Below are 20,097 nucleotides of genomic sequence, written 5' to 3' on the forward strand. Positions count from 1 at the left end.
CTACAAAGCCTTTGTATAAGAAAATTAACAGCTACTATATTTTATCCTTTTAACCAGAATCTTAGTACTGTGATGGTTGTCTTACTCTCCATTTGATTTTGACTTCTTGAAACTTCTGCTGTGCACTGTTTCTTTATCCTGTCCTTTTTTAAAAAAATTATGTTTAGTTGTCTGCTTCTTTGACACACTTTTCCTTTCTTTTTTCTCCTCCCTTTGATGGGGGCATTTTAGGATAATCTTTTCGAATGGCACTTTACTGTTAGAGGCCCTCCAGATTCAGATTTTGATGGAGGGATTTATCACGGGCGAATAGTACTACCACCTGAGTATCCCATGAAACCACCCAGCATTATTTTGCTGACGGTAAGCATGTTTACTAGCTTTTCCTTTTTGCGTGGTCACTTTTAACCATAAGTGTCTGAGAGAGGGATTCTTAGCATTTAAGGTGATGTAACTTTTGTAAGAAAGGTGGCATAATACAGTTAATGCTGCCAGTTTAATACCAGAATTCTTCCAAGGTGCCTTTGGTATTCTGTAATTACATGGAGCTTTGCACCTAATAAATGAAAGTTTTCTCCAAGAGCATGTGAACGTCTCTCCACGGGCCCTCTTGGTCTCTATTGGAGGCATTGGTTACATAAAATCATAGAATCATTGAGGTTGGAAAAGACCACTGAGACTATAAGTCCAACTGTTGGCCCAACACCACCATGCCTACTAAACCACGTCCTGAAGTGTCACATCTATGTTTTTTTGAACGCCTCCAGGGATGGTGACTCCACCACTTCCCTGGGCAGCCTGTTCCAATGGTTTCACTGCTATTTCCGTAAAGAATTTTTTCCTAATATCCAATCTAAACCTTCCCTGGCACAACCTGAGTCCATTTCCTCCTGTCCTGTCACACATTACTTAGGAGAAGAGACCAGCACCCACCTCACTACAGCCTTTGGGGTAAAGGCCCGCATTTGTGCATAGTTTCATAGAACTATGCTTTTCAGGTTCTCTGCATGTGTTGCATGTGGGTTACAGGAGCAAAAGGCAAAACACCATGTCACACTGGGATGTGTTTTATTAACTAAGGGTTTTTCATGCATGACTAGAGGCAGACGGGACTTCTTTGTTCAGGAAGCTGAATGCCTATTTTATGAAGTTGGAGGTAATATAATTATCAAGTATTATTTGTATATAGATTTGTTTGGTGATGATTTTTAAAACTTGTACCAAAATCCAAGAGTTACCTTCCAGCATGTTTTATTATATCCTTCTTCTTCCCTTGAAGGCGAATGGCAGGTTTGAAGTGGGGAAGAAAATTTGTTTAAGCATCTCAGGGCATCATCCTGAAACATGGCAGCCTTCATGGAGTAGTAAGTAACAATTATTTGGAAAATGTTACCCTCATCAAGCAACTAGATCTTTAAACTGATAAAAAAATTGCAAAGAATGTTTGTATTGGAAGAAGAGGCATATTTGGAGGGAGTAAAAGTATGGGAGAATTTGAGAAATCTAAAGTTATGAAAGAGCAACATAATTAGATTTGGGAATGGTAATAAATAAATGTGGGGTGAACGGGTTGAGAAACTGCTCTTATTTATTTGGATGCACCAGCACTAAAAATTCTCAGACTACTTAGAATAGTCTTGGGTTTGTGGTTTTCTTTTTAAATAAATTGGTTCTTATGAAAATACATTAAATAGTATTACTTTACCCTATTTTTGTATAATCATAGAATCATAGAATAGTTAGGGTTGGAAGGGACCTAAAAGATCATCTAGTTCCAAACCCCCTGCCCCACTTGCTGAGAGTGCACTGAATCTCGCTGTCAATATAACTGATAAAGATATTGAACAGCACCGGTCCCAGTACGGACCCCTGGTGGACACCACTTGTCACAGATCTCCATCTGGACTTCGAGCCGTTGACCAGTACTCTTTGAATACGACCATCCAACCAGTTATCTTATCTTACCCACCGTACCATCCACGCATCAAATCCATAGCTCTCCAATTTAGAGATAAGGATGTTGTGGGGGACTGTGTCAAAGGCTTTACAGAAGTCTAGATAGATCACATCCGTCGGTTTACCCATGTCCACTGCTGTGGTTACCCCATTGCAGAAAGCCACTAAGTTGGTCGTACAGGATTTGCTCTTTGTGAAGCTGTGCTGGCTGCCATTAATCACATCCATGTGCTTTAGCATAGTTTCTAGGAGGATCTGTTCCATGATCTTCCCAGGCACAGAGGTTAGGCTGACAGGTCGGTAGTTCTCAGGATCATCTTTTCTATCCTTTTTAAAAATGGGTGCCTTTCTTTCAGTAACCAAGGACTTCTCCTGATTGCCATGACTTTTCCAATATCATGGAGAGTGGCTTGGCCACCGCATCAGCCAATTCCCTTAGGACTGTGGGATGCATCTCATCAAGTCCCATAGACTTATATATGTGCAGGTTCCTCAGGTAGTTATGAACCTGATTCTCCTCTACTGTGGGAGGGGGTTTACCCCCCTGGTCACCATCTTGATGTCCATTGACCCAGCAGGGGTCCTTACCTGTCCCATATCCCTCTGGACCTTGAACTCCACCAGTGCATGATGACTGTAGCCCAGGCTGCCTCTGATCCTAATGTCACTGATGAGTTCACTTGTATTGGTGACAATCAAGTCCAGTATTGCATCTCCTCAGGTAGGGGTCTCTATCAGCTGGACTAAGATATTCTCTTCAATGCACTCCAGGAGTCTCTTGGATTGCCTCTAGCTTGCTGTGCTACTTTTCCAGCATGTGTCGGGGTGGTTGAAGTCCCTGAGTAGGATGAGAGCTTGCGAGCGTGAAGCCTCCTGTAGCTGGAGGAAGAAGGCTTTATCAGTTGGCTCTGCTTGGTCGGGTGGCCTGTAGTATACACCAACCACAAAGTTCTCGTTGGTTCTTCTGTCTTTAATTTTGACTCACAAGCTTTCAACCTGTTAGTGGCTACTCTTCAACGACAGCTCTTCACTTTCTATCCCTTTCCTGAGATAGAGGGCAATGCCTCCACCCCTCCTACCTGGTCTGTCCCTTCTGAGCAGCCTGTAGCTGTCAATAGCCACACTCCAATCGTGGGATTTGTCCCACCACATTTCCATGATGGCAACTACATCATAGCTTTCTAGCAGCATGGTAGTTTCCAGCTCCTCCTGCTTGTTACCCAAGCTTCGTGTGTTTGTGTAAAGGCACTTCAGCTGGGCTGCCGGTTGTATCACTTTCCTAGTGGACCTTTTATTACCTATGAGGTGTTTTAGAGAAGTATCCTCCCTGATCCCTGACACCTGTGCTCCCACCACTTGTTACAGGCTAGCCTGATGTTATTCCCCTCCCACTTCACATCTAGTTTAAAGCCCTATCTACAAGCCCTGCAAGCTCCTGGGTAAAGACCCTCCTCCCCCTCTGAGAAAGGTGGCTCCCATCTGAAGCCTGTAATCTCGGTGCCGTGTAGGCCATCCCATTATCAAAAAACCCAAAGTTATTGCGGTGACACCAGCCATGGAGCCATGTAGTAATTGACTGGACCAGTGTGAGCTGTGCTATGTTACCACCTGTAAGTGGAAGGAGGGAAGAAAGAATCACCTGGGCCCAAGATTCTCTCAGCAGCTGTCCCAAGGCCCTAAAATCTCTTTTATTCCCCCTTGGGCTTCATACTGCTGCTTCATCCCCTCCCACATGGAGCAGCAGTAATGGGTAGTAATCTGTAGATCTCACCAGGTTGGGAAGTTTCCTGGCCACATCTCTTACTCGGCTTCCTGGGAGGCAGCAGACTTCCCTGTGAGTGGGGTCTGCTCGACACATCCGACCCTCTGTCCCCTTCAATAGAGTCTCCTACAACTATGACTCTCCTATTGGTCCTCATGGCTGTTGTGACAATACACCGTGTATGCTGTTTTGGTCTCTGACCCTGCTCTGATGTGGGTGCATCTTCCTTCATGTTTTCCTAATCATTAAAACAAGCTTGAATAGTGATAGAGGAGAGTATGGTCAGCTTTTAATTCTGATGCTGTACTTATGAACACTCAAGAGAAAAGGTAGCATGGTCTGAGTACAGAATAACTGAATGTTTTCTTTTTTTTTTTTAATTTCATTATGACTGAAAGTGAGAGTTGGCACAATTAACCCAATGTACTATTTCTTTATTTGTATAATTTTAGTTTTGCTGAGTACAGTACATAAAATATTTCTTTGGGTATTGGTTGCACTTTAAAAATACGTTGATAAGATCTTGGGAATTTTCGGGCAGACCGCTGTTCAACTTCTGTGAAGTTTCTTATGTTTCTTCAAAGAGTAGAAAACGTCTTCTAAGTAGGAGGTGTAAATGTCTCTGTCTTGTGGTGCTTATGTGGTATTTATTTACCAAATCTACTAGCAAAGTGTCTTGAAGTCTTACATTTCAGGACTATTTAAAACAAAACTGAAGGATAGATACTGATAAGTGATATGTTTTAGATGACAGTTCTGTTATGAGCCAGATTAGTTATTAGTATTTAAGTAAGCTCATTCCCCAGTATGATGACATAAAAGGAACAAATTCTGTGGTACATTGCATAAAAATCCCACTGAGCTTGCGTGCACCAAATTGCAGAATTCATGTCTAATAGAAAACATGAACAAAAAGAGAAATCCTTATGAATCCTCCTCTTCTTCCCCTCCATTATTATGTTAATTCTGCCTTGCCTTTTTTGCTTCAAAATCCATTTTTAAACTCTGGAACTCTAATCTTTATATTGATGCAATATTTTTGCGACAACTTCTCGATTTTTCTCTGTGTTGGCTGGTGGAAGAACAAGACCTCACCTTTCATTTATAATGTGAAGTTAAAAAATGAAGAAAGCCTTGCTGTATACCAGAACCAAGAGTGCTGCTTGTATGACATTCAGACTTACTCCTTTGGACAAGTTGAAGTTTTGCAGGCAGAACTGCAGCTTTTCTGTACTGAGTGTAGAGCAAGATGAAATAGTTGTTTCTGCAACCTTGTTTGTGTCTCTGTTTTCCCATTTTAGTAAGAACAGCTTTACTAGCCATTATCGGATTTATGCCAACCAAAGGTGAAGGAGCAATAGGATCTCTGGATTATACACCAGAAGAAAGAAGAGCTCTTGCAAAGAAGTAAGCACAAAGTTTGTTACTGTGGGTGCATATACATGGACTCTCTTTTAGGGTAGAGTGTTGAGTAGAAAGTCAGTCACTTCAGTCTGTTCTATTGTATTTACTCCAAATATAAAAAAGCTTCTATGTTTTGTGTAATTTTTTTCTCTTGAACACTGCACAAACTCTGAACTTGGTCAAACAAAGTGTTTTGAGTGGGCTCTGTTCCTTCTAACGTTGTGTGGTCAAATTAGAGGTTTGTCTGAAATTCAGGCTTAGAGATGCAGTTACCATTGTGATAAAGTGGTAACTGCAGCATGAAGGAAAAAGGAGTATGGTGGAATTGATAGAAAGTGTAAGTGAGGGAGAAGACGACCAAAACAATGATGCATTCTTTCCCTTATGTAAATAATAATAATAATGAAACAACAACAAAAAATTATGAAGCAACTACTTCTGAATGATTTTTAGGACATAAACATAAAATTAGATTTGTGATTATGATTGAATAGCTTCGTGGACAAGGGGAAAGGAGTGAATGTTGTTTATCTTAACTTTAGCAAGACCTTTGGTGCTGTCTTCCTTACCATTCTCATAGAGAAACTCATGAAGTACAGCCCAGGTGAGTGGGGGCAATAAGGTGGATTAAGAACTGGCTGAGCTGCTGGGCTCAACGGATTGTGATAAGCAGCACAGTGTGCGCCTGCAGGCTGGTTACTGCTGGAGGGCTCCAGGGGTTGATGCTGGAGCCAGTGCTATTCAGTGGCATTAATGACCTGGATATGTGACAAAGTGCACCCTCAGTAAGTTTGTATTAGATACGAAACTAGAAGCTGACTACATCAGAAGGTTGTTCTGCCATCCAGAGGAATCTCAACAGGCTGGAGGAATCTGGTCAAGTTCAGCAAAGAGAAGAGTGAAACCCTTCCCCCGGGGAGGAATAACACCAGCCAACCAGCTAGAGAGGAGCTTAGGAGGAGAGGACCTGGGAGTGTTGGTGGACAGCAAGCTGCTCTGGAGACAGTAGCGTTCCCTTGCAGCAAAGAAGGCTAATGGTATCCTGGGCTGCATTAGGAAGGGCATTGCTGACAGGTGGAGGGAGGTGATCCTTTCTCTGCCCTCAGCACTGGTGAGACATCTGGAGCGCTGAGTCCAGGTCGGGGCTGTGTCCAGGTCTGGGTACAGAAAAGATACACACTCATAGAAGTGAATCCAGTGCAGTGCCACAGAAGTGATAGAGGGGCTGGAATGTGTGTCGTACAAGGAGAGGTTCAGAGAGCTGGGAGTGTTCATCCTGGGGAAGAGAAGGGTCGGGGATCTTATGTGTGTGTACAAATATCTGAAAGGAAGATGTGAAGAAGGCAGAGCCAGGCTCTTCTTAGTGGCATCCAGTGGTGATGGGCACAAACTGAAACCCACAAAACTGGATCTGCATTGAAGAAAACACTTCTTTATTGTGATGGTGGTCAAACTAGCACAGGTGAGGTGGTGGAGTGTCTGTCCTCAGCGGTGTTAGAAATGTGACTGGAAACGGATCTGAGCAATGTGCCCTACTTGATTCTGCTTTGAGCAAGGAGACCGGACTAAATAATCTCTAGAAGTATCTCACAACCTCAATTATTCTGTGATTATCCTTCAAGGAAATCTGACATCTGTGGAGGGTTTTATGGCCTTTCTCCTTCTCCCACCTGGGGAGGAGAAAGTACTTGAAAGACCATATCTCTATCTCATAGGCAAAGTTACTATATTACAAATTGTGATTAGGACCTCTTTTTGTGGGCAGATGTGGGCTTATTCTGCCCCTGCTCTGAGACTCTCACTTTTCTGTTAGCATGGCACTGACTCAGAGCTAATAAACCTTGGTGCGGTAGGTTTTAGTGGGTTGGTCTTGATACTGTACTGTCAAGGCTGTACGTTCCTCATTGTCTTGGAGAGCTGCCTGCAGTGTGCCCTGCAGACAAACTAAATGTGCAAGAGAGGAAAGGTAATGCTGTCACAGAAGCTGGAATTCCTGGAGTTGATGTGCAAGCTTCTGGGTCCTTATTAATATATTTAATAATAGTTAGATCTTTATAATTTACAGTTTTAATTTGCTGCAGATATAAAGCAAGTTTTAAAATGGTAACAAATGACTAATAAAGTATAGACATCAGCAATATGTCAGTTGTTAATATTAGTTGTTAATAATTAACATTATTAATGTTAGTATGTCAGTTGTTAATATTTTCCTAAATGACATAAGAGAATATGTATTTGTAATGTAAATAATTCTCAAGATATTTTTTTGGTATAGTGTGATTTGAGGCAGGGAGAGATACTTTTAAGCTACTGGTCTTGACGTAACTTGTCTTTCTGTGGATTGTTTTGTGAATAGTTTGTTTAACCAAACACATGAGAACATTCCGAGAACGTGCTGTTCTGAGCTGTGTCGTTTGTGGCCAGGTCACAAGACTTCTGTTGTGAAATGTGTGGTGCATCTATGAAGACAGCCCTCTTGCCACTAAAATCCGGAAGCGTGTCAAGACAGGCGCACAAGGAGGCTAAAGAACTTGCCAGAAAAATTAGCTTCAAGGTGAAGTCACTGTTAAAACTTTTATCTCTGTTCTTTGGAATTAAAAAAAGATATTGAGGAAAAACTTGTAAATTGCAGAAACATTCATCATTTCATAAATGTCATCAGTCACTACACGGAAACCTCAGATTTTAGGACAGTCTGAAAGAGGAGAATAGGAATGGGTCTCTTGCAATGTGCCAATTAATAAATTGTGCATCTCCAGCATTGATTAATTAGTTTTAATTTCAGTGGTGAGCACTGTGGTTAGAACTGCTTTTCTATGTTTTCAGATACTGATAACTTGATTAAATTCTCCAGAATTAGCCTTATCATAAAAGTGTTAGGAAAGTTTGGGCAAAGCTAACCTGAATTTTTTTTTCCTTTGTGATTTTTTTTTCTCCTTTTGGCTTATGGAAGGAATAAAACATATTCCTACTGAAAAATACTTGCAAATTCTTTTGAACTACTCTGCAGCTGAAGATTCTGAAAGTTGAACTCTGGTACGGAAGTTGCTGAAACCCAAAAATGCATTCTCTAGCTTGTCTTTCAGTGAAAGTAAGGTTTGTTTAGCCAAATACGTGCCTTAGAAAATTGCATGTCTTGCATGCAATGTTGTTTTTCACTGGGTCTTGCACTAAGCTCTTAAATCAGCCACTAAGGAAGATTGCTGTGCATGAGGGCAGGGAGCTACAGTGAAATATATTATGACTGCGTGGCATTGGTCAAGAACACACCCTCACTGAGGTCAGGAGTGCTGATATGTCCCCTTTTATCACCAAATATGTTGACGTGGTTAGGTTTGTGTGTAATAACACTTATGATAAAAACACCTCAAAATGTTTTACAAAGATGAAGAGATACAAGGACAGAGTTTTAAATTGCAGCTGCTCATAGAAGCCATTTAGACTGCCTGCTCCTGGCTTTTTTACAATATATGAAGTTATATTGTTAAATGTTAAAAAATGTAGGATTAATTTTTGCTTAAAAACTGCTAATCTTCATCACAGAATTCCTAGAAATATTAGAGTGTGTATACATATATTTATTTTTTTAGAAAAAACTCTTAACTTATACCTTTTTCGGTTTTAAAATGAGAGATCTAGGGACCTGAGTCTCTAAACAATATTGGTGCATTCTATGTATATCCACATACTTAACTCTACCTCCTAAGAGCAAGCACTATGCAATGGAAAAATGAACAAAAGCCTCAGGTTTCTACAGCCTTTTACAATTCATTGTGGTTTTTTACAAAGTATAATTCAGTTCTGTCCTCTGTTTGTGCCTTCCCTCCCTTTCTCAAATCAAATTTTAGGGATTGTTTTTTTAAGCTGCCTGCTTCTCTGCTTTGCTTGACTTTGTTATTGTTTATTTCATTGCTGTTAGGCTGAGGCATTAGATTGATGTGTTTGTAGTATGAATTACTAGCAGGGAATGCAGAAGTTTTTAATCATCTTTATATATTCTGTGTCAATCTATGGGGTAAGATTTAACATGAAATTGCTGATTGAGTGTATAATTTGAGAGAGTCTCCCTGCTAGCAAACGTACTATCAATCTCTGCTTTATCTTGATCGTTAAAGAATAGAGTTCCTAAACTTTTCTAAATGATCCTGGGATTGTGAGAAATTATTTCATGCGAGCCTTAAGCGAAATGGTAATTTTTATAAAGCCCTTATGTATGGTATTGAGAAAGGAATATGAAATTCAGGAGGAAAAAAGTGACAAAATACATTTCCTTGTTACAGTTTTCCTGCTTCTGTGAGTCTTCCTCTTTGTTCCTGTCTATTTAAATAGAAAATCACATTTTTTAAATCAACTTTCCACTGACTTACAAATTGTTTTGTGCATTTTAGGTATTATATACCATAAATTCCATCCCACTTCAAAGAAAAAAAAGAAAAGATAGATGACTGATAGCATATGTATTACTGTTAAACAGTTTGGTTTATCTACATATTGTCATCAGAAAGAGTATTTTGCAGAAAAATTCATTCTCCACTCGCCCTATTATGTATAAATATGCCAGTCATCTTCCCTTGAGGTCTGTGTTCTTTCCAGCTTTTCTGGAAGCAGAGGTAAGAGCTGGAGAAAAGACAGACTAGGTGACAAAAAAATGTATTTCAGGTTTGGAACTTTCAAGTGCTTCAGTTTTTTGATTGTTTCTCTGACTTCAGTCTAGCAAACTAGACTCAGTGCTTTCATAAGCTAAAATAAATCAGATGCACATTTTCTCATGTATGTGCTTTATTAACAGTAAAATTGAAATGAGCTCTTATTAGAGAAAGCAGAAATATGTGAAAAGCAGTAGTCACAGGTTCCAGTAAAGGAACTTGCAACTGGACATGGGAAAGGAAAATTCACCCTGTGGGTTGTCAAATGCTGGAGCAGGCTGCCCAGAGAGGCTGTGGAATCTCCAGCCTTGGAGATGCTCAAAACTTGATTGAACATTATTCTGCTTTGAGGAGGGAGTTGGACCAGGTGACATCTAGAGGTCTCTTCCAGGCTAAATTATTATTGATCCTGTGTTACTTTGTTGCTGGTCTGTATTTGACTCATAACTTGTCGTATCTAGTATTGGAGTTCATAATAGTCAAGTGTAAAAGGAAAGAAGTGTTGCCAGATTTTAGGTGTTCTTAAATCTTAAATTCATCTTCAGATTCTCTCAGTGATACATTTTTTTTGGATTCTCCTGAAATAACATATATCAAGAAACAAGGAATTTAATTTCCTTGCACAAAATAGTATCATGAATCTTGTTGTCTTATCAGCTTGTTATCAAAATAACTGATTGGTTTCTAATACACTTGTTTGTATTTGTTACTACTACTACCACTACTTTAATCTGCATTTCAACATGTATTTACTAGATATTAGGTTTGGAATTGTTATCTTTGTAATAAAATGATGTCTAGGTACGTGACTTGGGAGTTGACCTTCTTGCAGACAAAAATTGTTGTAGTCATGACTACCCCTAGCCCCCTTTTTTTAAGTATGTGTGGATTTTCAAGTATTTCAGTTCAGAACTATGATGCTGTGTCCTTTTCCATTCCCCAAGAGATTACTGCAGGCATAGGTACTGTTTCAAAAAGAGGTTTATTCATGGTCTTCTACATATCATTGCTGACCTCTTATCTCAAATTTCTAGAAGCATGAAACCTAAATTCTGGAATCGATGCTTATGAGACATTTTATAAATATGTACAAAAGCAGTATTGTAAGACTTGTATTTTTTTCTTTTGCTCTACTTATGCTGAAATTTAAATAATGAAAGCTGAGGTGTGCATGCCTGACACAGTGTAGTGCCATGCATATATACCCAGTCTGGTTGTGAGGCTTGTTTAGGACTAGAAGCAGTATAGCCACATGAAGCCACTCTAACTGAGGCTAGTTAGCCCCTCTGAGAAGTAGGCTGTATTAGTTTGCTTATAGCAACAGTAGTCAGCAGTTATTTCTGGCATAATGTCCTGGCTCATATAATGAATTTTCTTTTTGCTCTATACATCTGTGCATTTTTCCAATGTTATACCTGTTATGTGCAGACAATCTTAAAATTATTTTTTAGGCTGATGTTTGCACATCTATGGTCTCATTTCCAAACAATTAGAATTTCTTAAACTTGTTGGTGTGTAATTGAAATGCAGTTGGCGTACTTGATGATTACATTTCAGTAAGGCTTGTATTCTGCACACATTAAAATACACGTTACAAAACAAGCCATGTGTTTTTGGGGCGATTTTGAACTTGTCTCTGAAGTGTAATACATACTTCTTGTAGGCTGAAGTCAATTCATCCAGGAAGTCTGATGCTGGACCCTCAAGCACATCAGGATTGAACCACTCTGCCGCTTCACCTGAGGCCCAGCAGGATGGTGCAACTAGAGCATTCCAGGATCCCAAAAGTGCAACGGTATGGTCTGTCTTTGAGCTTTATCAGTGCAACTACAGGCAGAGTCTGAATATGAGAGCTATACTATTAATCTAATAGGAGGCTTCATTAAGAGTATATAGTTAATATATTTCTTTTACAACTTTTTTTATATAAAATCTCTGTAAACTTTAGCAAATACTGTGCTGAAGATGCTATGCACTTTTAGAAATAGTGATCTCTGATTTTGCTTCCTTCTGTTATAACCAATAAGTAACATTCTCTTAGAAGTTCTTGTTCAAGTTAGTTCTTTTAATGTATGGGTTAACAGTTCACTGAAATGGTGTCTTAAGTTCTATAATGTACCATCTGCATGATATATCACAAGTTTTTACAATAGAATTCTTAGCCAGGGGTAAAAATGTTTCAGTGATAATATGTGGCTTTCAAATATTAATTGAGGATATCTTCCTGGTTTGTATAACCTCTTAAGTAAATCTCAGTGAAACATTCTTACCATTCGAAGTATGACACTTATGTTTTAATACTGCTAAGTGTAGGGCTTACATAATGGTTTCGGAAGTGACCGAGGCCTGGTGGTGGGCCAAGGCAGCTGCTGTTATGACTGTGGCAAATGCAATCTAAATTCACTGATAAATTGCAGGCAAATCCCAACTAAGCTGTCTTTTTCAGAGAGGATGGGACTGCAGATCGGTTAAAAAAACTAAACCACGTCAAATAACGTCAGACCATCTGTTGCGTGTTTGAAACATATTTTCAAGCTATGTAGAAATATAAACATGCTAATAGCATACTTTTTCCCACAATAAGGATTTTTCCAGATTGTTCAGGATTTAATAAACCATTTTATTTTATTCTTCGTATTACAGATCCTAGCTAATATAGTAGAACTAGCCAAAACACCAAGGGATTGCTAGCATTCTCTTCAGGAAAAAGAGACTGGTTTTTTTTATTAATCCCATTTCTATGAAATTTGTTTCAATCAATTATGCTGATTTAATAAGTAGTAATTAACTTAATTTTCAACAGAGCAATCCCATGTGAAATGAGACTTCTGAACATATAAATATATGTAAAAATATTTGTATGTGATGAACTGTAAATGATGAAAAAAAATGGATTCATATTTTAGAATCATAGAATGGTTTGGGTTGGAAGAGACTTTTAATGATAGCCTAGTCCAACCCCCCTGCAGTGAGCAGGGACATCTCTAACTAGATCAGGTTGCTCAGAGCCCCAACCAACCTGAATTTTAATGTTCCAGGGATGGAGCATCTACTACCTCTGTGGACAACCTGTTCCAGTGTCTCACCACCCTCAGTGTGAGCAATATCTTCCTTATGTCTAGTCTCAGTCTATCGTCTTTTAGTTTAAATGCATTACCCCTTATCCTGTTGCAACAGGCCCTGCAAAAAGTTTATCTCCATCTTTTCTGTAAGCCCCCTTTCAGTACTGAAAAGCCACAGTAAGGTCTTCCTATAAGCATCTCTTCTCCAGGCTGAACAACCCAACTCTCTCAGCACTTCTTCATAGGAGAGGTATTCCATTCCTCTGATCATGACTTGACTCAACTTTTGTTTCCCCGTCTGACCTTCTTTCCCTCCCTTCCCACCTTCTCTTGTCATTTTGCCAGACCAAGAGCCAGTATCTTGATGCCATGCCTAAAATTACTGATGCCACTTCGATCTGCTCTCTAGCACAGGACTAAATATCTTCCCAGTGCAACGTTGAATACGTATTCCTGAGTTCCTGCTGTTTAAAAAGCAGAGGGATAGAGTTTGGCTCTCCAGCACAGCACGTGGTGGTGATGAAGATGACTTTTCACCCTGCTTTTCACCTAGTACCATGTACTTTTCATAAAGACCTACTCACTGGTTGTTTCCATTCGTGGCCCTGTTAGCAATGTTAGTGCAAATATTGCACATTGGGTGTTAAAATTTTGTGCACCCGAATTAGAGAAAATGAAGTATTTAAAGACTTATCTTTGAATGAAGAAAATGGAGAGGAGGGGGCTGATTCTCATGCCACTCATAGTTGCTTCCTGGGAGAACGTGTCATAACAACACTATCAAAGTTTGCAGGTGCAAAGCAATGAGTGCAACAGCATGAGAACAATAGAAGGAACAATGCTGCCTTGGAAGCATTGCAAAATGCTGCCACAGCAGCTTGGGTAAAAAGATACAGAGCTGCAAAGAACAGACTGTAAGTATTATTAAGACTAAAACAATAGGCTACCTAAAGCGTTAGGCAGCATAGTACTTGAGAGGGGTCTCAAGTCTTACATAAGGATTCTGATTTGACTACTTCTGACAATATATTTATCTTCGGTGTTTTGGTTCTTTTTAATTTGTAGTAGCTGTTGATGTCTGCTCAGGGCAAAGTAATCATACAATTCTCCTGTCTGAGTATTCAAATGGCAAGCAAGGCACTGCTGGAAGTTTCCTTCATAAAAGTAATTGCCCTCAGCATTAAGAAAATGAGATTCTTCCACATCTGAGCAAAAGAATGTTTTTTAAAGAATATATTGTAGATACTTGAGTTCGACCCGAGTCCAGATTAAGTCACCCACTATGCCAGTGGTCACCTAAATGTTGGTACCAAAGCTCTCATCACAGTCCCCGAGATGAATTATTGGAAGCTGGAGAGCACTGCAGCTCACTGAGGAGCAAGGCTGGTCGGCTGCTTTGCTCTGTCGCTCCCTCTGATCGCACTGGCTAAATCCACGTGGACTATTATGCGAGTCTGAACTCCTACCACAACTGTAGCAACCTACATTCAGTGCATCGATACGGAATGACATCCCACCCTGGTGCTTACATAGTTGATCATAAAATTGATACTTGATAAGCTAAAAGCTGTGGTTAGACTTTTTTTTTCTGATAACTTGGTAATATATTAAACCTCAGTACACTGTAGTAGTGTCCTGCACCGACATACTGGCTGGCTGAAATGTTGTATTGAGGAGCTATGAAATAAACAGTGTAACTTAAATCAACTAATCTCAAACTGATAAGGGAGGATTCCTTGAGAAAGTGAGACTTAAGAAGCCCTTATTTTTAATCATATATTCTGAATGATATACTGTTAAAAAATGTGTCTAAAGCTTCGTAATACTACAGCAACAATTTTAAAGATCTTTGCAATCAGGACTACTTGGCCTGACTTGGATTCATTAAAAAAATAGACATATTTCTTATTAGCCTTTAAACCATGCTGTGTCAAACTTAAGCTGTTCTTCAGTTGGAAGTTATATGGGTGAAGGAGTATTTAATCTGTCCTTCCATCTTCTAATTTCTGTATCTCTCTGTGATAGGTTTCAGTACCTCAGAGGATTTATATGGTTCTGAGTTCCTACAGTTTGCTCTATTTTTAAAACATTCCTTCCAAAATGAATATTTAATGCTTCCAGCATTCTGATAAAAATGTTTAGAATAATGTCCTGGAGACAAAAGTAGCGCAGTGAATGTTGCCGTTCCTCAGAAGACTCAACATGGTGTAGACTTCCTTACTCACATTCTGTTATACAATAGAACCTTTTTTTAATTCTAACATTTGTACATTTTACTAAACTAGCCTTATTTATCAAACTCACATTTGGAGAAAAGTTTTCTACCAATCCCAACAATTTCAGAAGTTATTGCAGAAAAAATATGACACATAAAGTGCATATTCAGTGATTATAAAGGTGCAATGTTAAAGGTGGCTTTAGATGTAGCTCTGCAGATGTAGCTCTTATTAAATATTTTGATTTTCAGTCTATTAAGCCCTCAGTCACAACATCTCCAGTATAATTCAGCACAAAATTACTTAAAATTGGATGCAAATTGTGCCGTTTTAGCCTGAAAATCTTGACATTTTTGCTTAAGAAGAATTTTTAAACTTACCATACATGAAGACAAGAAGATTGTGATTTTTTAGGTTTATAATACAGCCTATCTGCCATTTTGGGGATTCTTAATTATTAAGTCTTCAAACAAAAAAAACCCTTTATTAAGATGCATATATTATTTAAGATACACTAGCAGCTGGTCCCAAATTTGTATTGAGTAATGATCGTTCCTTTTTTATCTACCTTGCTTCTCCATGTCTGCTGATACTTGGTCATTGATTATGTTGGGCATCCCGGGGCAGTGTGTTAGCTCAGCTTTGAGTGGAGCACTCAGTCTTTTGCTGTCCTGATTGATTTATAGAATTTCCTCCCAAAATATAATTTACAGCCTTGCAATTGTCGGTGAGGTTTCTCTTAAATTACATGTCAGTTTATGGCACCTTGTCTCATTCAGAACAGGGTCTTTCTGTTTTGTTTTTAACTGTGTTGGGAAGAAGCTCAGGTGTGTGACAGCTAGTGCGAGTCACTGTGATTGCTGTAGTAGTTAATAAGTATGTAGGATCAGGAAGATTTCTAGACTTCACGCTGCCTACCCCTCACTCCACCCCGTGCTTCTTAAAAGCTCCTTCAAGAAGAATAACACTGTACCTGTTGAATTTGCAGTTCTTGCTTCCTGAATTCGTTTCTCTCCTGCTCCCCTTTTGAAAGATAAGAGTGTAGATGAATCTAGGAACTTTTCAAAGGCTCAGCTTTCCCAAGTCTTTATTTTCTTTGGCACGAGGAGCTTTCAAGTGCGTTCAGTGTGATTCAGAATTACTTTCTTCTGCAGTGCAGTGGAAATGATGGCAAGCTGCTCATGGTGTTCTTGGCTGTTCCTGCTGACCAAATAAATCTTTAAAAAACATTTTTCTTTGAAGCAAGAAACCTATGTAAATAGTGAGTAATTCCATCAGTCATTCTTTGCTGATAACAAAAAGGGGGAATTACTAATGAAGAGGAGGTAGGAGAGGGAAGTCTCTTCCCTGGCCTAGTCAAATCACTAACTAGGTGAGAATTTGGAGATTGTTCTCCCACATGCAGAATACATGGTCAAAGAGTCACGAGGCCAAATACTACTTACTGTCTTGTGGATCATCAAACCTGATGCACAGCTGAGGGCATTCCCTATCAGGCCGTGTAGAAAGGTTATCTTTTGTGGATATAGTAGCTGGCCAAAACAGCGTTTAGTGTTATGGATATTGTGTCCATTAAAAGGCTTTAGCTGGAAGCAAATTTAAAATGTCCAGAATTCTAGTTCTGCTTGCTGTAATGATGATCTTTCAGAAGGGGATTGAGGTGGGGATATGGGGATTGGAATGGACAGCTAACTCTGGAAAGCAGCTGCAGGTTCCTTCAAGTGGGAAAACCTGCAAACTGTTCTGAGAAGTGAAAAGAAGACTTAAAAAAACCCCCTTTTTTCAGAACTACTTTTTTTTTGAACGCTTGTCAAAATTTTTATTTCCAACAACTGTGTTGTGTCACTGTTTTTAATAGTAAAACAGTGGAAATGTGAGCCTTTTAGTTTCGCTAGCAGGATTAAGCTGGTGGAATATCAGAACCCATAGTTTTAGTCTTACACAGTGAAGAAGTTTTCTATAGAATAATACTCTCCTGATCTGAACATCAGTTGCCAATGTTATTTTTTTACTGCAGGTAATGGTAGACTGACGTTTGGCCAGTAGAGGGCAATAGGTATGTGCGTGCGTAGGTTTCATGCTCAATAATTTGAGCTGGAATCACTTGGGTGTTTTGTGTTCAGGGGTTTTGTTCGTTTTTTTCCAGTGTTGGTGGTGATAAGAGCAGACTTTTGGACATCTCTGTCCACAGGAAGCAGTGCAGCATTGCTTAATTACATTTCTTTGGACTCCTCTTTTCCCTTTCTTGCCTTCTCCAACTTGTTTCCCCTTCAATATCGGTGACATAACAAATCCTCAGAGACTTAACTGTCTGGAGATTACTTGAACTGCAAAGAGTTAAGCAAATCATAGGCAAAGACATTTGAAATATCTTGATTAAATAAATAGAATAAATCTAAAATTAAATAAAAGAATAAATCTAGAATTCAAATATTGTTTGACAGACTTTCTTCTGACTTTTTTTACCCTCAGAACTGCTAATTTGCACCTTGAAATAGGCTTCCGAAGATAGCATATGAACAAAAATGATGGATCTAAGAGTCTTGTAACTACTAGTGATAGATATTACCATGCTTTCATGTATTAAATATTATCTGAGAAGTATATTTTAGTCCTAAGAGTCTAATTCCTGCTGATTTTATGCACTGTCTTGCCTCATACTCTTCATGTTTCCTTTTTAGTCGGAAACTCAGAACAGCAGTGCGGCAGCCAGTCAAGAGCATACTCCACCTGTGTCCACTAACACATCTATGAGTCCTCGGCAGCGCCGTGCCCAGCAGCAGAGTCAGAGACGGGCTCCGTCTTCAGCTGACTTTAATCGGGTGCAGCAACCAAGAGTCAACATGAACAACACTGGATCAACTGTTCTGATTGTCCTTCTGACTTTTGCATTGGCAGCTCTTATATTTCGTAGAATATATTTGGCCAATGAGTATATATTTGAGTTATAAGATTGTTTCAGTGACCTGAATGCTTCATTGAACATTCTGTATTGGATATGATGTGAGAACTGTTTAGAAAGGTTACTGTTTGTATTTACACTTAAATCTTTATGAATGTTAATGTAACCTACAGATACATTACTTGTAAGAAAAGCAAAGTTGGACGTTTAACTACAAGTGTTAATTGAGTGCCCAGTAGCTACTTGGAGAAACAATGCAGTGAAATAGTAACATTAAGACGTGGGTGGGGAGTCAATTTCAGTAATTTATCAACTAGAAAAAGGCATTTTAAAAAAAGTGGTTGATTCATTTTAAGTCAGCATAAAATTTGACGTTGGAGAAGGAATTACAAAATTAAACACTGCTATGTGTTTGTGTCCAGTGCACTCTTAATTTAGAGAGGATACAGTTTTGTAACCACTTTTATTTACCATGACACATTTCTAGGGGGGAACACATACCAACTGGTTGTGATGCTGCTTTGTGTGTGTGTGTGTAAGGGGGGAAAAGAGTAGGGGGGGAAAGAAGGGGCCAGCGTTATTTTAATTCTTGGGTTTTTGAAGAAAGATTGGATGATCTTTTACAAGATTTGAATGTCCTCTTCTAACACACTCAATTGTATATCTTGTTTTTTTTAAATCTGAGGATTATATAAAACATGTCTATTCTTGCAATAGTTATGAATATGTAATATAAGTATTTACTCAGAGCTATTGTCTTTTAATTATACCAGAAATATACATACTACATAGAACTGAGTGTTTCATATGTGGTTTTATTTACTAAAGAAAGTTTAAACCTTATTATACTTAAACTCATGTATATGAACATGCTTAAGAGAAATATTTATTACAACCATGGTAGTAATAAAGAGTTTCAAGCCAGTCTTCGGTTATATTTCAAGTATCACAAGGCCTTTTTTGTTTGTTTGTTTCCATTTTTTATAAAACTACAATTAATATTGGACCCAGATGCTTTCTGCATTATTAGTTTATTATAAAAATAAGCAACTGGTAGTATTAATGAATGCTGTGAAATCACATCCACAAACAGTAGGCCTACATTTGTCAGGGTTTTGAGAGGTTTGCCTGTAAATGTTTAAATATTGCAGTGAAGCTGAAGAAGGCAATCAGTGGGATAATTTTCCTCTTTTATTATTGCACAGATTTAAATGTATTCTAACATGTTTATTTCAAAGACAATGACATTTCCCCAAATTTGAGTTCATTCCTGTCAAACACGATAGCAGGGGCTTAGATGAGATTCTCATCCTGTTTCTTAGCACGTATTTACCAAGTTACCTACAGCTTTCCTAAATTTTGTTGAATATAGTGTGTTTTGCTGTTTTGAAACATGAAAACAGCTATAACAACTTCTAAAATATGAGCCTATTCTGTGCCTAAGGGGAATGTGGAAAAGGAAAAAAAAACAACCAGCCAAGCAATGAAACCTCTTTTGAGCTGTTGGTAATTTTGTTTGCAGATACAATGGAACAAAGATAAAAAACTAGTTTTCTTAAGAAATAAAAAAGGACAAAAAAACCCAAACTCCCAACAAACACAAAAGAAAAAAAAAAAACCAAACCCAAAACCTCTCCAGATCCTGTAGCTTCTAAATCGGAAGTACTGTCTTTCCTAGTTGGTATGTTACTTGATTACCTGTTCTATTCAAATATTGCAAACCTGAGCTCACAGAAAAGAGTTCTGAAAGAGGTCTGACCCAAAAGACAGTTTTCTTGTTTTTGACCTGCTTACTCCTGGGAAGCTTTGCTCTGAATGTGCTTTTCATAGAGATGGCTGTGATGCCAAGCAAACTTTTGCTCTTAGACCTGTACCACACACTGGCTGTCAGTAAAGCAGCTAAGTCTTCTGGAAAGAGGCAATCTGCATTGCCCTTTGAATGGACTGTGAGAAAATGTGCTTCGAATGGTTTCTGAAAACAGCCTCTTCCTTGTGATTAAAGAAATAGCTGCTTTGTAGCTTTTCGTTTTTATTTCTAAAAGTTAAAATGCCTAGTTGTGCAAATATATAGATATTGATGGTGACTTAATTTTTGTAAAATGTCTATCGCATGTATAGATACTTCGGGGCTTATTGTGTTTTAGTATTC

General features: G+C 38.7%; 1 protein-coding gene across 1 annotated transcript in view; it reads left to right on the forward strand.

Annotated features, from left to right (window-relative positions):
- The window catches only part of UBE2J1 (ubiquitin conjugating enzyme E2 J1), a 33,322-nt gene extending 13,227 nt beyond the window's left edge, over positions 1 to 20,095 (forward strand). The window contains exons 3-8 of the mRNA XM_069851286.1: positions 232 to 363; positions 1,280 to 1,364; positions 5,020 to 5,125; positions 7,547 to 7,676; positions 11,432 to 11,563; positions 17,728 to 20,095. Coding sequence (XP_069707387.1) covers positions 232 to 363; positions 1,280 to 1,364; positions 5,020 to 5,125; positions 7,547 to 7,676; positions 11,432 to 11,563; positions 17,728 to 17,997 — 855 coding nt within the window. The 3' untranslated portion in view covers positions 17,998 to 20,095. The remainder of the gene's footprint in view (positions 1 to 231; positions 364 to 1,279; positions 1,365 to 5,019; positions 5,126 to 7,546; positions 7,677 to 11,431; positions 11,564 to 17,727) is intronic.
- Positions 20,096 to 20,097: the final 2 nt, after the last annotated feature.

Source organism: Phaenicophaeus curvirostris, chromosome 2, assembly GCF_032191515.1.
Source record: "Phaenicophaeus curvirostris isolate KB17595 chromosome 2, BPBGC_Pcur_1.0, whole genome shotgun sequence".
NCBI classification, from domain to species: domain Eukaryota; kingdom Metazoa; phylum Chordata; class Aves; order Cuculiformes; family Cuculidae; genus Phaenicophaeus; species Phaenicophaeus curvirostris.